The sequence below is a fragment of the Lathyrus oleraceus genome, chromosome 5 (genome assembly GCF_024323335.1).
Source record: "Lathyrus oleraceus cultivar Zhongwan6 chromosome 5, CAAS_Psat_ZW6_1.0, whole genome shotgun sequence".
In the NCBI taxonomy this organism is placed as follows: Eukaryota; Viridiplantae; Streptophyta; class Magnoliopsida; order Fabales; family Fabaceae; genus Lathyrus; species Lathyrus oleraceus.
The window spans coordinates 356,326,172-356,349,621 of record NC_066583.1 but is presented as its reverse complement, the minus strand read 5'-3'; the positions used below and the strand labels follow the sequence as shown (position 1 = coordinate 356,349,621).

Sequence of the window (23,450 nt, the reverse complement as noted above, 5' to 3'; positions counted from 1 at the left end):
ATAAAAATTGATAAGAGGGGAAGACAGATATTAGTAAGAGGAAGGAAATAAGAAAATAGGAAAAGAGAAAGAGAAAGGAAGAGAGGAAGAAGAGGAGATAACTCAAGAGAGAAGAAGAAACTCTTGGAAGTAATCAATATCATCATAAACTTCATTTTAATTTCAACATCTTTTTCATCACCTTCTTCAAGCAAGGTGAGTTCCTAGTTAGTTTAGCTTTGGGGGGAATAATTTCATGAAGTTGGTAACTAGGTTTTTATGAAACTTGCTATATATGTGAATTGGATGCTGATTCATGTTCTACTTCTTGCTTTGCATAATCCATGATGTTGATGATGGATGAGTATCATATGTTGCTGTTTTGATGTAAATGTTGTTGTAGGAGTAAAGATTAAACATGGTTAATCTTGTTGTTCTACATGTTTATGGATGTTTCAGGGTGTAAGAATGATGAAATTTATGGTATGAGATGTTTGGGCATGTTAGGAGGTGATTATGCATGACTTAGATTGGATAAAAGTTGGGAAAATGGAGTTTTATCAGTTATGGAACTGATTTTTATGCTTAGCCCAGCCTGGGGGCGCTCAGCACGTATTCGGCCACTTATAAGTGTAGTTTCCAGCACTGATGGCACTCAGCGCGTCTGACTGGTTTGTGTGTTTTTCCCTTTGCATTGTTTGTGATGTAACTTGAGTTTCGTAACTCGAAACAAGACGCGGTCAGATGCGTTGGAAAGTTATTTCAATGATCTATTATATGGTGAAGTAAAATCATGTTTTATGCCAATGATTGATAGGATAGTGATGATAAACTATTATGTATGATATGATGAATTGATATAATATCTCATTTCCCTGTTTCCACCATAAAACGGGTTTGGTAGCCTCAATTGATACGAGGACGAAAATGTTAGGAAGCTAACATAAATAACTATGATATAAAGAGATGTATTTATGATTTATTCCAATTAATATATCACTTTAAGTTCGGTGAACCCCCATCATAGGATGATCAGACATATCTTGTTATGAGACTTGAAAGTGGAATAAGTTAGATTGAGGCAGGTTGTGTAATAACCTTACCGATGGTTTTGTAATGTGTTATATTACCATGTGTGCCTTATGTATGTCATGAATTGTATCATGATGCATGCTTTATATTGTGAATTGATGCTTGTAATGTTGTGTAATAAGATGATAAAACCTTATGATGATAAGTGAGGAAACCTGAAGAGCGTAATTTGATTAATGACTTAGAAAGATAATCTAGGTTATGGAAATAAGTATGTGGTGATGCTTGGATGCCATGGTACCTCAGTGTGTATCGCGGGCAAGTAGTTTCTCAATTATGAATCAATATGTGTTGTATGGAATATGTGGAATAACATGTGAATGGGCGGTTATGATCACCTGGTATTCGATGAGTAACTGTAACTCTGTTAAGCGTATTCCATGCAGTGGAGGTCCGAACTTTGTTGACAATATCTATTGGATGATGAGATCTATATAGTGGAAGTCCGATATCCATTGACCATATCTGATGGTAAGGGCTCAGTGCATACCTTTCAATATACATCCGATATCCATTGACCATATTTGATGGCGAGTGTAAACCATGCAGTGGAGGTCTGGTGTCCATTGATCATGTCTGATGGGGAATATGTTCTACACAATGGAGATCTAGGTCCCATGAACAATATCTGATGGAGGAGGAATCCATGCAGTGGATGTCTGGTATCTATTAACCATATTTGGTAGATAGTTAGTTTGTGCAGTGGAGGTCTGGTTTTTCTATTGACCATATTTGACGAATGATTGATTAGATCCTTATGATCGGTTTGGGCTAATCACCCTAGTGTTACAATTGCATTCCCGAATAATGATTGTTTGAGTTATGAGAATTCAGGTCACATGTTTCCATACACTGTGAATACACCTTAGAATACTCAAGTCTGGTTACATTGTGTGAGTGATACACAAGTAACGAAATATGAAGACTTGAGTTATAAATCGAGTAGAAACCCTGTAAAGCCAAGTGGATCCATAAGATTGGGGAACTCACTAAGATTATTATCTCACCCCAATATTGTTGTTATTTTTCAGGTATTCCTTGCATGTTAAATTCAAGAGAAGTTGCCAGATGGTGTTTCGAAGGCTTCTGACTGTTGTGATCTTTTATTGTGGATTTGTATACAATGAAGATATTGTACATGGTTCTTACATTTTATTTTAGACATTATTGTATAACATGTATAATAGATGTATTTTAATTTGGACATGTGTATATAATGATGCAATTAGACTCTTATGTTGTGTCAGTACCAAAAATTAACACTTGTATGATATTATTCTAGATATATATTATACGGGTTATTACACACACTCAATCTCACCACTTTGTCAGCAAAAAACGCTCAAATCTACCCACTTTGTCAACAACAAATACTCAAAAGCATTCCAAAAAATATATCTAATAATCATGGGTGATGAACATCGAGGAACAATCAACAAAATTGCAGAGTTTGCAAATTATTATTTTCCTTAATACTATAGCTTATTTAATTTCCTTAATACTATAGTTTATTTATTTTCTTTACTTATTTCCTTAATTATCTTTTGTTAGGAACCAAAGATATTTCGATGTCGTGTACATGAATATGTACCACATGACCCATTGATAGAACCATACTTACGAGCAGGCGGTTTTAGTAATGTACTCAACATAGTCTCATACTCTGTTGATTACAAATTTATCCTTCTTTGGGAGAAAGATGGAGACCCGACACCCACACATTTCACCTTCCATTCGGTGAATGTACCGTCACACTAGAGGACGTGTACATGTTGTTGGGTCTACCTATTGATGGCAGGGTTATTAATGGTAGAGTTAACCAAGATAACTCTATATGCGAAGAATTATTGGGTGTCCCTTTGTGTGAAGACATGACTACGGGACAAACTTCGGGTTAACCTAGGGGTCAAGCTATTAATTTAAAATATCTTAAACAATATTATTCAAGTATAACATTAAGCAAAGATTCGAATGATTATAAAAAGATAATGAAAGCTCGGTGTTATATTATGATTCTATTTGGTAAGTTTTTTATTTCCTAAAACTACTGGTAATACGGTAAATATTATGTATTTGTCTTTGTTAAGAAACATAAATAAAGTAGACACATCTCGTTGGGGTTCAACTGTTTTGTCCCATCTATATACTATATTGTGTAAAAATACAAAAAAAGGATACTTGTTCATTCTATTCTTGTGTTTTTTTGCTACAAGTATGGGGTTGGTCAAGAATGTCATCACTCGCCCCAGTCAACAAGAAGCCATTCACATTCCCCTTTTGCAACAAAGTAAGTTTATCTTAAATATTCAAATTTGTTAGGCTTTATACTACAACTAATTATAACTAATATATTTTCAATCTTTTCATTTTAGGTTGTCAGTTTTGGGGATCAACTACAACAGATGTCCAAAACGCGCTATAGTAGTTTATCGCAATCTTTTATACCACCTTGGACCAGACGATGTATTACAACTAAACAACTCTAAATTTGATTTAAAAATTACCAAATTACAAATATTCTAATCATGTATTTTTCTTATACAGTTTATATGGAGGTCGTATCTGGGTCTCGACCATGAGGCTAACCCCTATGATGTTGCAGTTTGGACAACAAAAACACCAATCATCAGGTTCACTACTGTGGGGATGCACCAGAGTGACCGTGTGAAACTGTAGTTCGGCATGCAACAACAAATTCCACACCCTCCGACGTGTTTGGAATACTGACATCAACTAAGAATCAATGCCCAATGAGGTTATTCTGATTGGAAAGACTTCGTTAAAGAGATGTGTCGTTAATGGAGGAATCGACGTTGACACATCTTAAACGAAACTATCATAGAAGGTGCTATATCAACTCAACATTATATGAATTGGTTTAGGTCGGTTACAACGACACATATTGTGTCTGAGCCGAGGTATTTGATCGACCGACGCCAACGAGCTTCGTCATCATACGTCCAACAACAAACCCCCGCCCAATAACCAACCTTACACCATTACCAAACCCAACAATTAACCTCACAACATCACCATACCATATAAACTCAACCACTAAACACCTAGCCTCGCAACCAATACATGCCATACACCTATACAAAAAACCAATAGCTTAACCCATACCACCAAAACCATACGCAACCAACACATATGTCTATAGCATCGATAATTCATACGATTCCACCCCATCTTACCATAGCCTCACACAAATGAACACCCAAGTATTTCACCTCCAAAGCACACAACCACTGTATGACTTTCTTACACCACAAGAATCATTGATTTGTTTCCAAAACGATTCAATATCCCAATTCAACCAACCATACCGTCCAAACATAACCCAATCACAACGACCAAACTACGACAACATGGACACCGAACTCAAGTACGGAAGCGCCGTTGGCGGTACTCCCCCAGCTATTGGGAGAAATGATTGAAAATATGTCAAATATGGCAGGACCCTAGCACCAACCACTACTAGAAAATTCGCTTATAGTGACCGAAAATTTTTGGTCACTCCAGCCACCAAATTAGCCACTGAATTTTACATCATATTAATAAAATTTTAAAAACTCACTCAATCGGTCACTAAATAAAATTAGCAACCAAATTAGCGACTGAAATTTTGTGACCGAAAGATTCAGTCTCAAAAAAATATTTATATATAAAATAAACTTTTAAAAGAATTTAGTGACCGAATTTTCGGTCACTGATATTTTTTTTCTTTATTAAATTAATCCTTTAAATTTTTTATTTTTCTCTTTTAAATATTTTACCTTTCTACCTTTTATTTTTTATTCAAATTTCACATTTTATTATTTTAAAGAGATAAAACGAAAATTTATATCTAAAAAATGATAGCATAAATTTTTTAATTTTACTAAAAAAATATTATTTAAATGACAATAATTGTTAATAATATTTTAAATATCAAATATATATGAACGTTCATATATATTTATTAACTATGTCAATGTGTCCTAGCGGTAATGCATGCGGTTGAGTTGAAATGCAAAATAACATACCTGAGTTTTATCCTCCATTACAATATGCTTTGTTTTATTTTATATTTTATAACAAACTAAAAACAGTCACAAATTCGGTCGCAAAAATTCGGTCTCCGAATATGTCGCTAAAGATTAGCGACTAGCACTTTACCAACCAAAAAATGGAAGTCGTTTTATTAGTCGCTAAATGTTATAGTGACCGATTTTTAAGTTTTTTCAGTCTCTAATTCGATCACTAAATGCGAAAGTTTTAATCGTGAACCACCTTTTCCTCAGGTCAATACTCAAAGACTCTAAACACCTCAGAGAAATTATGAGAGACCTCGAAGGTAGGCTAATTCGTCGTGATGTGGAACCGAAAGACGTTTCGATCAGGCGTGTCATTGATTTTCTATTCAATTATTGTTTAATTGAATTTTATGAAATAATAGTATAAATTAGTTTTAATTTTCTTTTTTCTTTTAATTTTTTTAATTAAAATTATTAAAATAAAAATAAATGAGTAATCACTATTTGTATCGCATGCTTCTAGTGAAAGCATGCATGCACCACTTGTACTGACGACACATACATGCATGCATCATCCATAATGATAACTATTTGTAACAATGCAAAGTATGCGCTAACTTAAATGTGATTAGTTTTTCAAAGAGAAGTTATTTTGATATTAATTTTAAAAAGTGGCTATTTTAAAAAAAATAAATCAAATAACAAGTGTAATATGTATAACATAATCAGCTAAGAATACATGTATTCAAAATAAAAAGGCTATAATATCTAAAACTCTTAACCGATAATAACTAACATAATATGTATAACATAATAGTATTAAAATGTTATAATAAAACCAAATCTTTAATAAAATATTTTAATTATTTTTCCGTTGTATTTTGCAGACTGAGATCCATATATATATATATATATATATATATATATATATATATATATATATATATATATATATATATATATATATATGTATGTATGTATACAAAATATTTTTTACCTTTAATAAAAAAATTAAAATGAAATTTGATTTTTCAAAAAGAATTAAAATCACACTGTTTAAGATCAACGCTGTTGAGTTTTGCTTGCATAATGATTCATAAATGAGAGATTTGAACATGATTGGACCCATGTTTTTTTGTCTTCTTCAATGGAGACTCTGAATATATTCAACCAACACATACTTACAAGTCACTGTAAAGGAACATTGGGTCCGTAAATTATGTGTCAAAGATCAGACTCAGCATATCTATCCAAATTAAAGACTTGTAAGTCAACATGAGCGAAGCATGGCCTAACTTTGTTGAATGTGAAGATAGTAGTGTCTAATATGGTGACATATTCATGTGGACTAAACAAGAAGAGACCTCATATTTAATAAATGTGTCATTATCAATATCAACGATAACATATTTTCAAAATAAAAGTTGACATATTGAGTGTTTTGACTGATGCTTTAAAATTGCATTTATCTATTCGTCAAATTGTAAACTCTGAGTCTACTTTGATGGTGGCTTACAATTTTGAATCTACCATTCATTATATTGAAGTGATGGGTGTTGATCACGAAAGTACTCCCAAAATAATGAAAAACGAAAAGGAAAGTTTTGAATCTAAGTTGGTCTGATATAGTGGATGCAGAAGACAAGGATATTGTCGAGGATTTGGATCATCTACCGTCATTATGCTACAACCGTCCCTCATGCTCTCTTTTTGGTCGTATCTCTCTCATCATTTTTTTTCACTCTCATCTTGACCACTTTTTTATTTTCAATTTCTCTTTCTTCACACTCACAAGACTGGAGCTGGAGTGCTGCTTAACCACCGAGAATTCAATTCCTATGATTGATATAGAAAACAACTTTTTGATGAATGTAGAAGACACTCATGAGAATAACAATGTGGAAGAAGAGAAACTTACACGTGTCATCTTTAAGAAGAATAAACATTAACATTATTAAGATAGGGGTGGTCAAACACTTCACTCTAAATGAAAAACGTATTTTGGAGTGGTAGGAGTGTTAGAATTTTAATCACATTTAATTTTATGTGTTAGTAAAATTATTTAATTAGCTAAAATTAAAATGGTCTAATTAATATTATTTTTAGAGTTAAGGATATATATGTTATAAAATGTTAATGTGTAGATACCATAAATCAATATCTTAATTTGATGATGACACAAATTAGAAATATTGAAAACTGAATAGGAACACTAAGACAGTTATTTATATGAATTATGGTCATCATTCGTGGAGTAACGATTCATACGGTTTATCTGACTTTCTCTCTTCATCTGCATCAGAAGAGTATCAAGAAATTCTAAGACACTCATATTCCGAGAATGACCTTGGTTACAGGAATGACCTTGCTGGAGACCGTCAACGCTTCCTGACGAACACCCATTTATAGATGACGATCGTCATCGTTAGATGACGGGAGATCCCTACTAGACATCACAAGATGGCGTCTGCCATGGCCTATGACGCCCAAACCATCACCATATCTAATTTAGTGTCATTTTTTTTTTTTGGTCTTGACTTTTTTAAAATTCAGAAATGTATTGTTTTGTTATGTTTTGCATAACAAAGCAGACACATGTTGGACTATGAGCATGGCGTACATGTTTGCATGGTTGTGTCCCTTAATTATTTTATCCATTAATTTTAGTACGTTTATGTTCAAATTTTGTCCACGGTTTATAATTTATACAGTAATTTAACATTTTTAGCGAGTCAATCAAAATAAAAAGTCACCAAAGTGACCTATTTTGTGGAGATTACTTATAAGAAATACTGAATATATGTGTGTGTGTGTGTGTGTGTGCGCGCGCGCGCGTGCGTGTGTTTTTGTGTATGTGTGTTGGGGGGGTATGGGTGTGTGTCTGTGTGTGCATGTGTGTGTGTGTATCTGTGTGTATAAGCAAAAAGCGATAAGGAAGATTAAGTACTCTTCTTCAAAACTTGATTTCCATAAAGTACCAAGGCAAACGAAATATAAGGGAATACATTATGGACATGTCAAATATTTTTTCAAAACTTAAGGCATTATAGCTTGAGTTGTCGGAAGACTTACTCATTCATTTAATATTACTTTTTCTTCCTTCACGATTCAGTCAGTTTAAGATATCTTATAACTATCAAAAGGAGAAATAATTTCTTGATGAGCTCATTTCATTTTGTGTGCAAGAAAGGAAATATTGAAGCAAGATAAGTCAAAAAAGGCTCCTTTGGTTGACACCTCTAAAGACAAGGGAAGAAGAAAGAAAACCGATGAGCCCAAGAATGAAGCTGCAAATGTTTCAGCATAAAAGAAACAAAAACAGGTTGACAATTGTTTCTTTTGCAAAAAAATTGTCCATGTAAAGAACAAATTTCCTAAATATCACACTTGGTGTGCAAGGAAAGGTAAATTTTATGCTTTGGTATGTTTTGAGGTTAATTTAGCATCAGTACATATAAACACTTGGTGATTAGACTCTTGTGCAACTACTAACATTAATGTTTCAATGGAGGGTTTCCCTAACTACCAGAAGACAAATGGTGTTGAAATATACTTATGACATGTTGAAATATTAGTCAAAAGGTAACTTTATAATGTCAAAAATGCTTCAAACTTAACTCAAGTGTATCCTATATTCTGATCTCCAACTCTAAACAACTTTGAGAACACTATAACAACTCTAACCAAATAAAATAGGAGTCTTATTGGTCTTGAGTTTTGTAAATTTCAGAAATGTATTATTTTGTTGTGCTTTGCAGAACAAAGCAAACACGTATTGGAATACTGACATGTCGTTCAAGTTTGCATGGTTGTGTCCCTTAATTGTTTTATCCATTAATTTTAGTATTTATATTCAAATTTTGTCCATGGTTTGTATTTTAAAAAGTAATTTAACATTTTAAGTGAGTTAATTAAAATAAAAAGTCACCAAAGTGACCTCTTTTGTAGAGATTACTTACGTGTGTGTGTGTGTGTGTGTGTTTGAGTATTTGTGTGCATATGTGTGTGTGTGTGCATGCGTATACATGTATGCATTTGTGTCTGCGTGTGCGTGTGAGAGTGCATGTGGGTGTGGGTGTGCGTCTCTATGTGAGTGTGTATGTGTGCATGGGTATGTGTGTGTGCCCGCACATTTATATATGGGTGTGTGTGAGTGTTTGAGTGAGTCACTGTGTGTGTGTGTGTGTGTTTGTAAAATGTTTGTACATTTGAAGAATAAATGTTTTAAATATCACGCTTGGTGTGCAAGGGAAGATACTTTTCATGATTTGGTATGTTTTGAAGTCAATTTAGGTTTAGTAGCTATAAACACTTGGTGGTTAGACTCTAGTGCAATATTAACATTAGTGTTTCAATGCAGGGTTTCACGAACTACCAGAAACCAAATGATGTTGAAATATCCTTAGGACATGTTATCATTGCACGTCATTTAGTTAGAAAAATAAGACAAAATTGACTAAAAATGAACAAGTTAGAAGCAAAAGTGTGGAAGAAACATTGAAAAGTCACAAAGGGCGAATAAAGGACTTAGTGGGAAAATTGGTGAAACAATGAGTTGAAACACGTTGATTGATTCTGGAACGCGCACGCCCCTCGTCACCTTATAACGCGATTACGTTGCTGACATCATTACTCAACATGCTTGCGTTACTTTTCAGTGCGACCATGTATGTGAACTTACCTGACACGCTATTTGCCATCTTTAAAATGAAAAAGAGGAAAAGAAAAAGGGGTTCGATTCTATAGAGAGAAAAGTGAGGTATTTATGCGATTTTGGAGAACATTAGAACCATTAGAGAGCTTTTTCTTCAGGGATTCTTCATGATATTCAAGTCTACGCTTATGGTATTGATCAAATCTAACATGAGTAGCTAGATTTCTCTTAGATTAGGTCTTATTTGATGATGACATTAAATTGTATTTGATTGAGACATATGATCAAATGTCGTTAATAAAATTATCTCGACTCTCTATTACTATTCAATTATAGATTATGTTGATTGCCTATTGTTTTTTACGACATTCGATTTGATTTTGATAAGTAGTGACTTTTGACTCTAGAGCTATTTATCTTAACTACTATAACTGCTGAATTTTCTAATTGGCTATGGATATGATAATTAGGAATTGTGACTTAGGGATTAACGCACTATGTTGCATAGTCTGACGATACAATTGGCCTGAGGGATGAGGGAGTTGACACATAGATTAGTGAGCTAAACATCAAGGGATTTTGTGTAGTGGTAGAGTTAGTCTGCCATGTAATTCTGTAGTCATTGCATGTCTATTAACTCACATTTCATCAATCTAGTAGAAATAGGGGATTCTAATAAGACATGACTACATTTATCATCATTGTTATTAAAAGTTATCTCTTATGTTTTCGACCAAACAATCTAAAAAAAAACAGTTTACTGTTTTTACTTACATCACACAACATAATTTGTTTTAAATTCGCAATCCCTATAGAGACGAAGTTATTTTATTACTTCGATTACAACTCTCGTACACTTTCTAGTAAAATTGTCATCAATTTTTTAGCGTCGTTTTCGAGGATTGTCGATATTTACAACAAGGCATATTATGCAAATTGTTTTATTTTAATTTTTTTATTTTAATTTATGAATTATCATTTTGTTAATTTACGTTTTATAATTTTGCTTTTTATTTTTACCCTGTTATGTGTTGAACATTTCTACTAAGGTATTGCTTTTTGTGTTTGTGTGAGGTTCAAATTCAACGTTTTTACTGTTGGATCACGAGCTAGAGAGAACCGCGCGAGCACTCAGCAGTGCAAAGATCGAAGCCTTGTTAGCAATTGAACAACAAAAAGAGGAACCAATAATGAAAAATCTATCATGCCAGACGTTGGTGGATTACTGTAGACGGACCAATGCTGGTTAAATCTCATTGGGATTCAAACTGGCGAATCCAGAGAGTTTCAGTATTAAGAATTATGTTTTGCAGGGCTTGCGAGATAACTCGTTCGACGGGTAAGCCATTTGTAATCCATGGGAGAACCTTGCTAATTTTTATGAGACCTGTTATATGTGCAATCTAAAAAATGTAATTGATGATCAAGTGAAATTGCATTTGTTTGGATTTTCATTAATTAGTAGAGTGAAAGAGTGATTGTAGTGTATTCTCAATGGGACGATTCAAATATGGAAGGAGTTAGAAGAAAAAATCATGGAGAGATACTATTTGAATGCATAGTTTGTTGAAAGGATATCTGCAATTTTAAATTTTAGCCAGAAGGGTAATGAGTCCTTGTTAGATGCACGTGAGAGCCTAGACCACAACATGAGTTTGATGAAACAAATGACACATTTTATAAGCGGATTGACAATTAACACCTGAATTCTTATTGATGCCTCATCTGAGGGTACATTGAGGGAAACAACTAATGTATAAGTTAAGACACTCATTGAAAATATAGGTCAAAACAAGTATTGCTTGAGTGAGCAAGTTGTGAAAATTAAGGGTGTGTTAGATATTGACACACAATTGATATGAAATTCGTGTGAATCTGTGTTATAAAAATTGATAAAGAAAAGCATGAAAATCAATATGATATATGTTAGATTAATGTTCATGATGTGAGAAGTTGTTATTCATTTGTATATATTGAATTCATGTGTTTAATCTGATGTAAAAATTGAGATCCAAATTTATCTCCATAATTGAAATGCAGAAAAGACGATTCTACAGCGTTGACGTGCATCATCATAATTGAAATGAGACTGTCAGCGCTTCACTACGAGTTCCATTCCCTTTTGATGACCATCATAGATGACAGGTGGACTTTTCAAAGGCGGAAACTGTCATGGGTCGTGACACTCAGACCGTCAGCTCTGTGTTGACTTATTTTGATGTTTGACCAAATTTTTGCAGAGGTTCTATTTCCTCAAATTATTGCATTCTGTTAATTGATGATTTATTGAGAAATATAATTTTGATTGATTATTAATGATTGACTTGTTAACCGCCTTGTGATTAGGTAACATATAATGCTTATGGTTTAAGGTTAAAGGAAATTTAATGTTTAGCCCTTACAGGAAGTGATTGATGTGTTGATATATTTAGCTTTGAGAGAACTAGTGTTCATGTATTGGCCTTAATCGACAGTGTTGATAATTGGTGTAAGAGGTTTGGATGGGGATTTCTTGCATTTCTTTGTAACATCATGCATTCATGTATGTTAGAGATTATCTTAGTACTTTGGTCCAGTGTTATAGAACTTTGATCCAGTGTTGAGGATCACTCAGTAAAATAACTTTGATATCCAGGACTTCGGTCCAGTTTTGTAGGACTTCGGTCTAGTGTTGTAGGACGATACCACATGCATGGGAGTAGAGGAAATGCACATTGCATAATGACATTGTATATTGTACATCTCTATTAATTGAATATGTTGATATGTATTATCCTTGCTGCTTATTCACTGTTTAAATCGTGGAATGTAATATCACCCTTTTCTTGTCTCTATTTTTATAGTTTCAAAATTACATAGGCAATTCCGAGGATGAGATCGAGGAACGATAACTATCTGTTTTGTAGAGGAAGGAACAGTTGGGCTCTTCAATAGTTTTATTTATGCATTATGTTTGTCGTACCTTTGTCGGCTTTGTATTATTCACTTCAGTCTCACTATGATATTGTAACATCAGGATGCGATACTTTTTTTATGTCTTATGAGTTGTTTTGAACTCATTGCTTATGTTATGTTTTTGAATTAAAATTCCACCTTTTTGGAATTAAATTTAAAGTTTGTCAATGTGACGCCCTAGTTTTTATCTTCATATTTTCAGCAATGTTTGCAAAGTATATTTGGGAGTTTAGGGTGTTACATAGTTGGTATGAGAGTATGTGGGTCCATTCAACCTTAGGTGTTAAGAACTTATAATACCCCTGCGCACGACATGGGTGTTAACCCAATCAGTGTTGTTTTTACTTGTAACCATCATTTGCTTTACATTGCAACTAGTTAACTTGTTTATGTCTGGTTATGCTGGAAGAGATGGCTGCAGAAATGATCGTGTGATTGCTGATGCTCTCAAAGAAATGGCCCATATGATGGATCAAGCTAATGAAGTTTTGCATGCTAATCAGAATTAGAATGGAGAAGATGATGAGTTTTGTAGGTTGGGAAAACTCCAGAAGAATAACCCGCCTACATTTAAGGGAAGGTATGATCCTAAAGGTGCCCAACCTTAGATTCAGGAGATTAAGAAGATTTTTGGAGTCATGGCATGTATTGATGCTAAAAAGGTGTTGTTTGGACCTCATATGTTGTATGAGGAAGTTGAGTACTTGTGGGAGAATACTAGCCAAAGATTGGAATTTTTTGGCACTACTATTACTTGGAATAACTTCAAGAGTGAGATTTTGGACAAGTATTTTCCAGATGATATTCATAACTTGGAGCCGAAGCAGGGCAATGTAACGCCCCTATTTTTATTCTAGTATTTTTATTTTGACCTTGTAGATTGTATGTTATATGATTAATTTAATATTATATAGATTAATGGGGATATTCAGAATCTAATTATATTTTAAATATTCAATTTAGTGTAGAATTTGAGAAATTATGTTTTTGGAAAATAAAATAGAATTTAATTGAATATAGGTCATAACATCCCTAAGGGAAACATGGGGACATGGGCGTTGCTACGGGTTGTAACAACTGTTACGGGTGGTCGTAGCATCCCTATGATATTTTTACCAGATATGAGAAATTATGGCAGCGAGGAATGACCTATTATAGGTCGTAATGGCTATTACAGGCGGCCATAATAGGCCCTTGATTTTTTGTATTGGGTTCGCGATTGACTTGAATTTTCGTACTGACGTTATTCCGACATCTTTTCTAGAACCGTTAAAAGTTAGAAGCAATGAGTAGTGAGAGTGTGATGAGTAATTTAGCCTAAGAGCTTCCCGTAAGTTAGAGATGAGTCAGTGAGTCGCCATGCTAACTATTGTGAGTGCGACATTTGCATGATCTTGAAGCAATGAATTTGTAAACCCCATAACTTTAGTTTTGTAACTCCGTTTGAGACGCGGTCAATGGTGTTGGAAAGCTAACACAATCATCCTTCTGTTGAAATGAGAAAATAGGGTCTAGGAGTGTTTCATTATTAGCAGTTATCTAGTTCTTATACCACAAGCGTGGTAGAGTATCCACTGGTATTGGTTGTCGTATTTTACGCATATCTTGAATTTTTGTAAGCTTGCTTGAGGTGAGGTCAATTGTGTTAGAAAGCTAACACAATAATACTTCTGTTGGAATAGTAAAATGGGGTCTAAGAGTGATACATCAATAGCATTTCTATGATTTCTTAGAACATATCTATAGCTAAGTCTCAATGGGTGGTAGTTATTTCGTAAAGCCGTAACTCGAGTTTCATGACTCTGAATAAGGCACGGTTTAAAGTGTTAGAAATCTATCATATAGAAATATCCTGTAATAATAGTTTAATAAGGGTCATATGTTTGATTAATGTTACAAATGTGGTAACTAGTGTTATGTAGGGTGGTTGGTCTAGTTTTTTATAAGTATTAGGGTGACTACAGTCGTGGATGTTATTAGTGATGAGTTATCATCCTGATGATGGTGGATGGATATAGTTGTGAGTTATAACTTCAAATGAGGTTAAATAGTGAATTTAGAAATATCAGTTAAGAGGTTGATAAGAGTCGAGTTTATGTACTAATGTTATAAAATTAGGGACTTAAGTAATTATGTACTATCAAACTTATAAGAGTATTATTAATATGTTGCAATTGTATTGTCTAGAGTTAATAGATGGAATAAGCCCAAGTGTTAAGTGATGAACTTAAATGTACTCGATTATAAGATTTCGACATATCTCCATGAATAATGAATTTGAGGTACTTGTTTGTAAATATTGATATTATATGGTTACATACGTAAGGATAATTTGTAGAGATGGGTTCATGATAGTTGTCAACGATGGTCCTACGACGATGAACTAGGCCTTGTGATGATGAACTTCGACCCGACGATGTATGACTTTGGTCCAATGTTGTGATTAATACTTGAATATTAGAGTAGGAGGTTGGACGAATTTATTGCATATGTCTTATCATAATCATGCATCATATATATCAGAGTTTAGGTTGTAATGATGGTCCTACGATGATAGACTTGGTCTTGCGATGGTGGTCCTACGGTGATGGACTTGGCCTTGCGATGATGGTCATACAGTGATGGACTTGGGCTTGTGATGATGGACTTCGGTCTACCGGCATAGGATTTTTCAGTAACATAACTCTGGAATCCAATGATGGTACCACATGCATTAGATTAAAGAAGATGAGCATTATATTTTCATTATTGTGCATACTATGATGATGAGTATTGTGCATTATTGAGTGATATAGTTGTATTAAAAATATAAATGATAATTGCATGATGATATCTTGTATTGTGTTTTATGACTAAATGTGTGAGATGTACTACCTCTGCTATTATGATGCCAACATTAATTATCGAACATATTTCTCACCCCTTTGTTGTTTCTATGTGTTTGAATTTTGATTTTATGCAGGTGACTCTCAGATTGAGTTTGAGAAGTGACCAACTTCTAGTAGATGCTGATATTTTGATTTCATGTTATTTCATGTTCTATTGAAGCTTAATGTTGGCTAATAGATGTAGTTACTCATAACTCTGATATTATAACATTGGGCGGGGATTTTTAACTGCTATTGTCTCAACTCGATTAAGTTACTTTTTTATTCGATATTCTTGTTATTATCCTTCCTTGATCTATAAATGGAGTTTTAAAGTGTAATACCCTAATGTTTATTTATTCTAAGTAACTATTGTTTATAAAAATGAAGAAAAAATTGTCGAGGTAATTAGTGTGTCATAGTAAATATGTATGTGGCTGACTATGCATCCAAGTTTGAGGAGCTATCTAAATACTGTTCGCACTATAATGGTGTAGATGTTGAAGTTTCCAAGTGTGTGAAGTTTGAGAATGGGTTGCATTCGGAGATCCAACATTTTATTGGTTATCAAGAGATTCGCCGTTTCTCAGTGCTATTTAACAAGTGCAGGAATTATGATGAAGACAACATAGCAAGATCTACTCACTATAAGAATGTAAATGAGAAGAAGCTTTCTAATCAAAGTCATGGCAAGCCATATATAAACCCAAGTACCAAAGGAAATCAAAAAGTTGCACCAGGAATGGAGTTAGTAAGGGAGTAATGACTTTCCCCCCAACATGTTTTAGGTGTAGAAAGCCAGGTCATCATGTCTCTGAGTGAAATAATACCTCTCCAACCTATTCAAATATGGAGAGCAGGGTCACATCAGCACCCATTTTTAGAAACCGAAGAGAGAACCAAGTGTAGATCAAAATGGTCAAACCAAGGGGAAAGTATTTGATCTTAGTGATGTCGAAGTTTCAAGATTAGATAACTTGATTCAATGTATGTGCTTCATAAATGGCGTCTTTTTGATTTCTATCATCGGTACAGGTGCAACACATTCATTCATATCCCATGATTGCGTTATCAAGTTAAACCTGGTAGTGTCTTCTATGAAGGGTGATATGATCACTGATACTCTAGCCAATGGTTCGGTGGCAACTCTGTTAGTTTGTCTAAATTACACTCTGTCCATTTATGGTAAAGATTTTGGAGTTGACTTAATTTGTTTATCCCTAAGTCAAATAGATGTTATTCTAGGAATGAACTGGTTAGAGTTAAACCATGTTTACGTAAATTGTTTTGATAAGATCTTGATGTTTCCTGAGTTAGAGGATAGTGAAGATTCGAGGTTTATATCTGCTAACCAAGTAGAGATGTCCTTGAAGCAGGATGCTCAAGTGCTCATGATGTTCGCTTCCCTGAAAGTAGAGAGTGAAGCTGAGATTTCTAATCTTTCTGTTGTATGTGGGTTCCTAGATATTTTCCCTAATGATATAGGTGATTTTCCTCCTGATTGCTCGAGTTCACAATGGATTTAGTACCTAGTACTAGAACTATATCTATGACACCATATAGAATCTATGCATCAGAGTTGAGCAAGTTGAAGAAGTAGCTAGAAGATTTATTAGAGAAGAAGTTCGTCAGACCTAATGTATCATTGTAGGGAGCGCCAACTTTATTGGTTAAGAAGAAAAATGGAAACATGAGGTTGTGTATGGATTATTGGTAGTTGAATAAGGTTATATTATGAATCGATATCCTCTTACACGGATTAACGGTCTCATGGATCAACTAGTAGGAGCTCGTATCTGTAGTAAGATTGATCTAAGGTCATGTTATCATCAGATTAGGGTGAATATGTAGGATATATCAAATACTACATTCAGAACTCGTTATGGTCATTGCGAGTATTTAATTATGCCCTTTGATGTGTATAATGCACTAGGAGTATTCATGAAGTATATGAATAGGAATTTTCACCCTTACTTGGATCAATTTGTTGTGGTGTTTATTGATGATATTTTAATATACCCCCAGTCAAACGAAGAGCGTGCAAAACACCTAAGAGTTATGTTACAGACCTTGCAGGACAAGAAGATTGTATGCCAAGTTGTCCAAGTGTGAGTTTTTGCTAAGAGAGGAAAATTTCCTTGGGAATATGATCTCTAGTGGTGGTATATCAGTGGATTTGTCCAAAGTAGACATAATATTATAGTGCAAAACACCTAAGTCAGTTCTCGTGGTCAGAAGTTTCTTTGGTTTGTCCAGTTATTATAGAAGGTTCATCAAAGAATTTTCAAAATTGGCATTTCCTTTGACCCAGTTAACCCAGAAAGTACAAGCCTATGTTTGGGTGTCAAGTGTGAAGAAAGTTTTCAAGAGCTCAAGAAAAATTTGTTGTCGGCGCCAGTCTTGATTTTTCCATACTCGAGTAATTTTTTGGGTACATTGTGATGCATCTAAGATGGGTTTAGATGGTGTACTTATGCATAATTGTCAAGTCGTAGCCTACACTTCTAGACAACTAAATATTCATGAAAGGAATTATCCTACCCCTGATTTAGAGTTAGCAATAGTGGCTTTCATGCTTAAAGTTTGGAGACATTATCTTTATGGGTCGAGATTTGAGGTTCTTAGTGATCATAAGAGTCTGAAGTATCTGTTTGATCAGAAGGAGTTGAATATGAGGCAGAGAAGGTGGCTTGAACTTTTGAAGGATTGTTACTTTGAGTTGAATTATCACCTAGGAAAGGATAACATAGTAGCATAAGCATTAACTAGGAAACCCTTTTATATGTTGGCACTAATGGTTAAAAAGATGGAATCACTAGAGCAATTCAAAGATCTAAGCTTGGTGTGTGAGATTACACCAAGAAGTGTGAAGTTGGGTATGTTGAAGTTAAGTAGAAAGGTAATGGCCGAAATCATAGACGGTCAGAAGTTAGATTTGGGATTGATGGATTAGTTGACGCTGCTTAAATAAGAGAAAGGGATGGATTTTAGGGTGGAAGAGAGTGGGATCATTAAGTTTTGGGACATAGTTTGTGTTCCGGATTTACCATAGCTTAAGAAGAGAATTCTAGAATAAGGTTACAAGAGTAGTTTGTATATTCATCCTGGGGCCAGAAAGATGTATCAAGATCTTAAGAGGATATTTTGGTGGCCATGCATGAAAAATACATTGCAAAATTTGTGTAATCTTGTTTGATTTGTTATAAGTTAAAGATCGAACATTATAAGCCGTCTGGATTGATGCAACCTTTCAGTGTTCCTGATTGGAATTGAGATAGTATTTTCGTGTATTTTGTAGTGGGTTTTCCTAAGACCAATAAAGAGAGTGATTCTATATAAGTTATAGTTGACAGGTTAACTAAGTCAACTCATTTTATCCCAATAAATATCACTTATCCATTGCAAAAGCTAGTTGATATCTACATTGATAAGATAGTTAGATTGCATAGAATTCCCTCTAGCATCACCTCAGAAAGGGATTCGAGATTCACGTCAATATTTCAGAAAAGTTTGCAAGAAGCCACGGGAACAAGCGAGAGTTGAGTTCTGCTTACCATCTGCAGAAGGACGTTCAGACGAAAAGAATAATCCAGTCCTTATAAGATCTGTTGAGAGCTTGTGTTCTAGAGTAGGGAGGTAGTTGGGATAGTTAGATACCGCTGATTGAGTTTACTTATAGTAACAATTTCCATTCTAGTACATAATGGCACCTTTTGAAGCCTTGTATGGAAGGATGTGTATAACACCCTTGTGTTGGTTCGAATTTGGTGAAGGTGTTGCACTCGGATCTGAAATAGTCCAATAGACTACCGAGAAGATTAAGATGATTCAAGAAAATATGAAGGCATCATAGAGCAGACACAAGAGTTATCATGATAGTCTCTTAAAAGCCCTTGAATTTTAGGAAGGATACCATGTGTTCTTGAGAGCCACTACAGTGAATGAAGTTGGTCGGGCATTGAATTCTCAGAAGCTCACTCCTCATTTTATTGGTCTGTACCAAAATTTAGAAAGAGTTGGAGAAGTTTGTTACCGAGTTTCATTACCACCATATCTCACAAAGCTCTATAGTGTATTTCATGTATCTCAACTCTGCAAGTATGTCCCTGGCCCGTCTCATCTGATTCAGTCGGATGAAGTTGAAATAAGATATAACCTAACGTATGAGACATCCCACCTTGCAGATTGAGGACCGCGAGGTGAAGAGCTTAAGGAGTAAAGAAATACCTTTAGTGAATGTTGTGTGGAGAGGATCTGTAGATGATAGCGTGACTTAGGAGATGGAAATCCAGATGAAGGAGTCTTAACTAGAGTTGTTTGTCTTAGATAAATTTTTGAGGATGAAAATTCTATAAGTGGGGGAGAGTTGTAACACCTCGAAAATTTTATTAGAATTTTAATTGAATTTTTGGCCTTCCTTTTGATTTAATTTGTGTTATTATTGAGGGTTTAATTAAATAAAATATATTTATTATATAATATATAATAATAACGGAAAATGGGGAGAGTTGAGATTATTTAGAAATATTGGGCTAAATAGTGGAAATTAGTAAAATAAGGGAATTAGTGAGAATAAAGAAAATAAAAATAAAAACATAATTTTATAAAAGGATGAAGGAAGTTTAGAACATGTCAGCAGAGCAAAAATAAGCAGAAAGTTGGAGCAAACCAAAAGAGAGCAGTTTTCAAGGATTAGACACTTCCATCACCAAAAAGCTCAAGGTTTCAGCTTAATCAGGTAAAGGTGATTATTTCATTATTGGTGTTAAGCTTAAGGGATAATGGGGAACCCTTTTTCCCCTTTTCTCTCTTATGATGTTGTTTATGAGAGGTTTGTGCAAAACCTCTAAGATTCGGTTGATTGTTGATCCTATGTTGTGTTGTCAACGCTTATTGTATTGTTATTTGTATGAAATTTGTGTGAATTTGTGCTGTAAAAATTGAATTGTTTATATTTATATGTTATATTATGGTTTGATGAAGAAAAACATGAAATTCAATGTGATATATGTTAGATTTATGTTCTTGATGTGAAAAATTGTTGTTGGTTTGTATATATTGAATTCTGGTGTTTAATTTGATGTAAAAATTGAAGAAAATCGAGATACGGATCTATTTCCATGGCAAAAACGTATAAAATGAGATTCTTCTACATTGATGGGAGTCCTTCTACATGACAGTCAGACAGTCATCACACTGGGGAAGTAGATGTGCCATCGTCTGACGACGGGCGTCAGCGAGCATGTCAATCGCCAGTGCTTCATGAGGAGCGTCGTTCCCTTTTGATGACTGTAAGTGATAACATGTAAGCTTTTTAAGGGCGACGATCGTCAAGGGTCGTAACGCTCAGACCTTCAGTCTTGTGTTGAATGATTTTGATGTTTTACCAACTTTTTGTAGAAGTTCTAATTCCTTATATTAATGCATTTTTAAGTGATGATTTATTAGGAAAAATGATTGTGATTGATTATTAATGACTAAATTGCTAACCGCCTTGTGATTAGGCAATGCTGAATGTTGATGGTTTAAGGTTCAAGGTGAACCAATGTTTAACACTTATAGGCAGTGATTGATGTGTTGATATGTTTAGGTTCAAGAGAACTAGTGTTGATGTGTTAGCCTTAATCGGCAATGTCACTAATTGGTGTAGAAGGTTTGGATAGAGATTGCTTTCATTTTTTGTGGCATCATGCATTCATGTATATCATAGATTAGCTTAGGACTTTGGTCTAGTATTGTAGAACTTTTGTTTAGTTTTGAGGATCACTCAGTAAAATAACTCTGATATCCAGAATTTTGGTCCAGTGTTATAGGACTTCGGTCTTGTGTTGTAGGATGGTACCACATGTATGAGAGTATAGGAAATGCACATTGCATAATGAAATTGTATATTATACATTTGTGTTAAGTGAATATGTTGATATGTATTATCCTTCCTATTTATACACCATTTAAATTATTGAATGTATTTCCACCCATTTCTTGTCTTTGTGTTTCTACATTTGAACATTATACAACTAATTCCCAAGATGAGACTAGGGAGTGATAGTTATGTGATTTGCAAAGGATGGTGCAATTGGTCTCTTCGGTAGTTTTATTTATGTGTTATATCCGCCGTACATTTGTCATCTTTGTAGTATTCATTTCGGTTTCGTTATGATATTGTAACATTGGGATGCGATACTTTTTCTATGTCTTTTGAGTTATTTTGAACTAATTGCTTATGTTATGTTTTTGAATTAAAATTCCACCTTTTGGGAATTAAAGTTGAAGTTTGTCAATGTGACACCCTTGTTTTGATCTTCATATTTTTCGCAATGTTTGTAAATTATATTTCGTGGTTTAAGGTGTTACAACAAGTGTGTTAAGCACAAGAGACTTATGTCATATGTTTAATTGATCACCATTGAAGAAGCGTGGACACCCTTAAGGAAATCCATGAAAATCCAACTAAGATAAAAAAAGGGTAAAAATATGTATCAATGAAAATTAGACACCAAGTAATAGTAAAGCATCATTCACAAATATTTAATTTAATCTCCGAAACTTTGTTTTTATCAAATATTTCAGTTTCTAGAACTGTTATCAGAAAATTGATTTAGTACTTGACTTCGAAGATAGAATTTTATTGATGAATTTCAGATAAAGAACCAAACATAAAGGAAATCATCATGAATATTAGAGAATTAGTTCACATACTTAAATACGAGGAAAAGAACACAAATACATCAAAATAATCTTCATCATTTGAAGAAGAAGCTTTTGAGAGATCATCACCAGATGTATAATAAGAAAGAAACTTCACTGTATATGAAGGATCTCCTGAAGAGTCATCACCAGATAAATCATATGAAGAATCAATATATCAAGAGTTATTTCCAACATACAAGAATTTTATAACATCATATGAAGAAGTTGAGGAAACATATAAAGAATTAGTTAGATAAACCTCCAACGATTCGTGCAAACCTTCCTCCAAAAATTCATCTGATGATTCACATGAAGTATTGTTAAAGAGATCAACAAACGAATCAAATGAAGAGGAACATGTATTAGTGAACGCTACATTTTAAGAGGATGACAACAAGGTAACAACTCTAGCTTACAAAATTTTTTTTGCCTTAAATGTTAATCTTAGTAAAGAAAATGAAAAGTTAGAAAGAAACATCTCATCTTTCAATGATCATATTGAATATCTTAAAGGTAATAATGATAAAATTGGTATTGATTTGGATGATCTTTGAACTTACTCCTAGTCACAGTATTAAATATACATCTAATACTATTTTAGTTCCTCCATTGTTTTCTATTTTGTTGGAACCCACAACTTCGCCACCAATTATAATGTATCAGAGAAAAAGTAAAAAATCCTCTCAGAAGATAGTATGGTAACTTCAAACACTTCTTTTAACAAGGAACATTTCATGAATACACCTCCATTGCTTGGTGGTGAAAGTTTTGATATATGGAAAGAGAGAATAAAAATTATTTTTATGATTCTATTGATAGTTATTTATGCAATTTTATTTTGAATGGTCATTTTGTCCCTCTTCATTTTATTATTAATGAAGTAGTAGTCAGACTATATTATTTATGGACTACTGAAGAAAAGAGAAAAATGCAACTTGATTTCGAGCTAAGTACTTAATGAGAAGTGTGTTAAGCACAATAGAGTTCTACCATTTTTTTAATTGTATCACCATTAAAGAAGTGTGGGACACCCTTACGGTAATCCATGAAAATCCAACTATGATAGAAAAGGGTAAACACATGTATCCAAGAAAATGAGACACCAAGTTATAATAACGTATCATTCACAAATATTTAATTTAATTTCAGAAACTTTTTTTATCAAATATTTAAGTTTCAATAACTAGTATCAAAAAC

The 23,450-nt window shown here is 33.8% G+C and overlaps 1 protein-coding gene across 1 annotated transcript; it reads left to right on the top strand.

Moving 5' to 3' along the window:
• Positions 1–16,660: 16,660 nt before the first annotated feature.
• LOC127080661 (uncharacterized) lies at positions 16,661–17,089 on the top strand. Its single transcript, XM_051020971.1, has one exon. It carries the CDS (start codon positions 16,661–16,663, stop codon positions 17,087–17,089), a length of 429 nt encoding a protein of 142 aa, XP_050876928.1.
• The last annotated feature ends 6,361 nt before the right edge of the window (positions 17,090–23,450 follow it).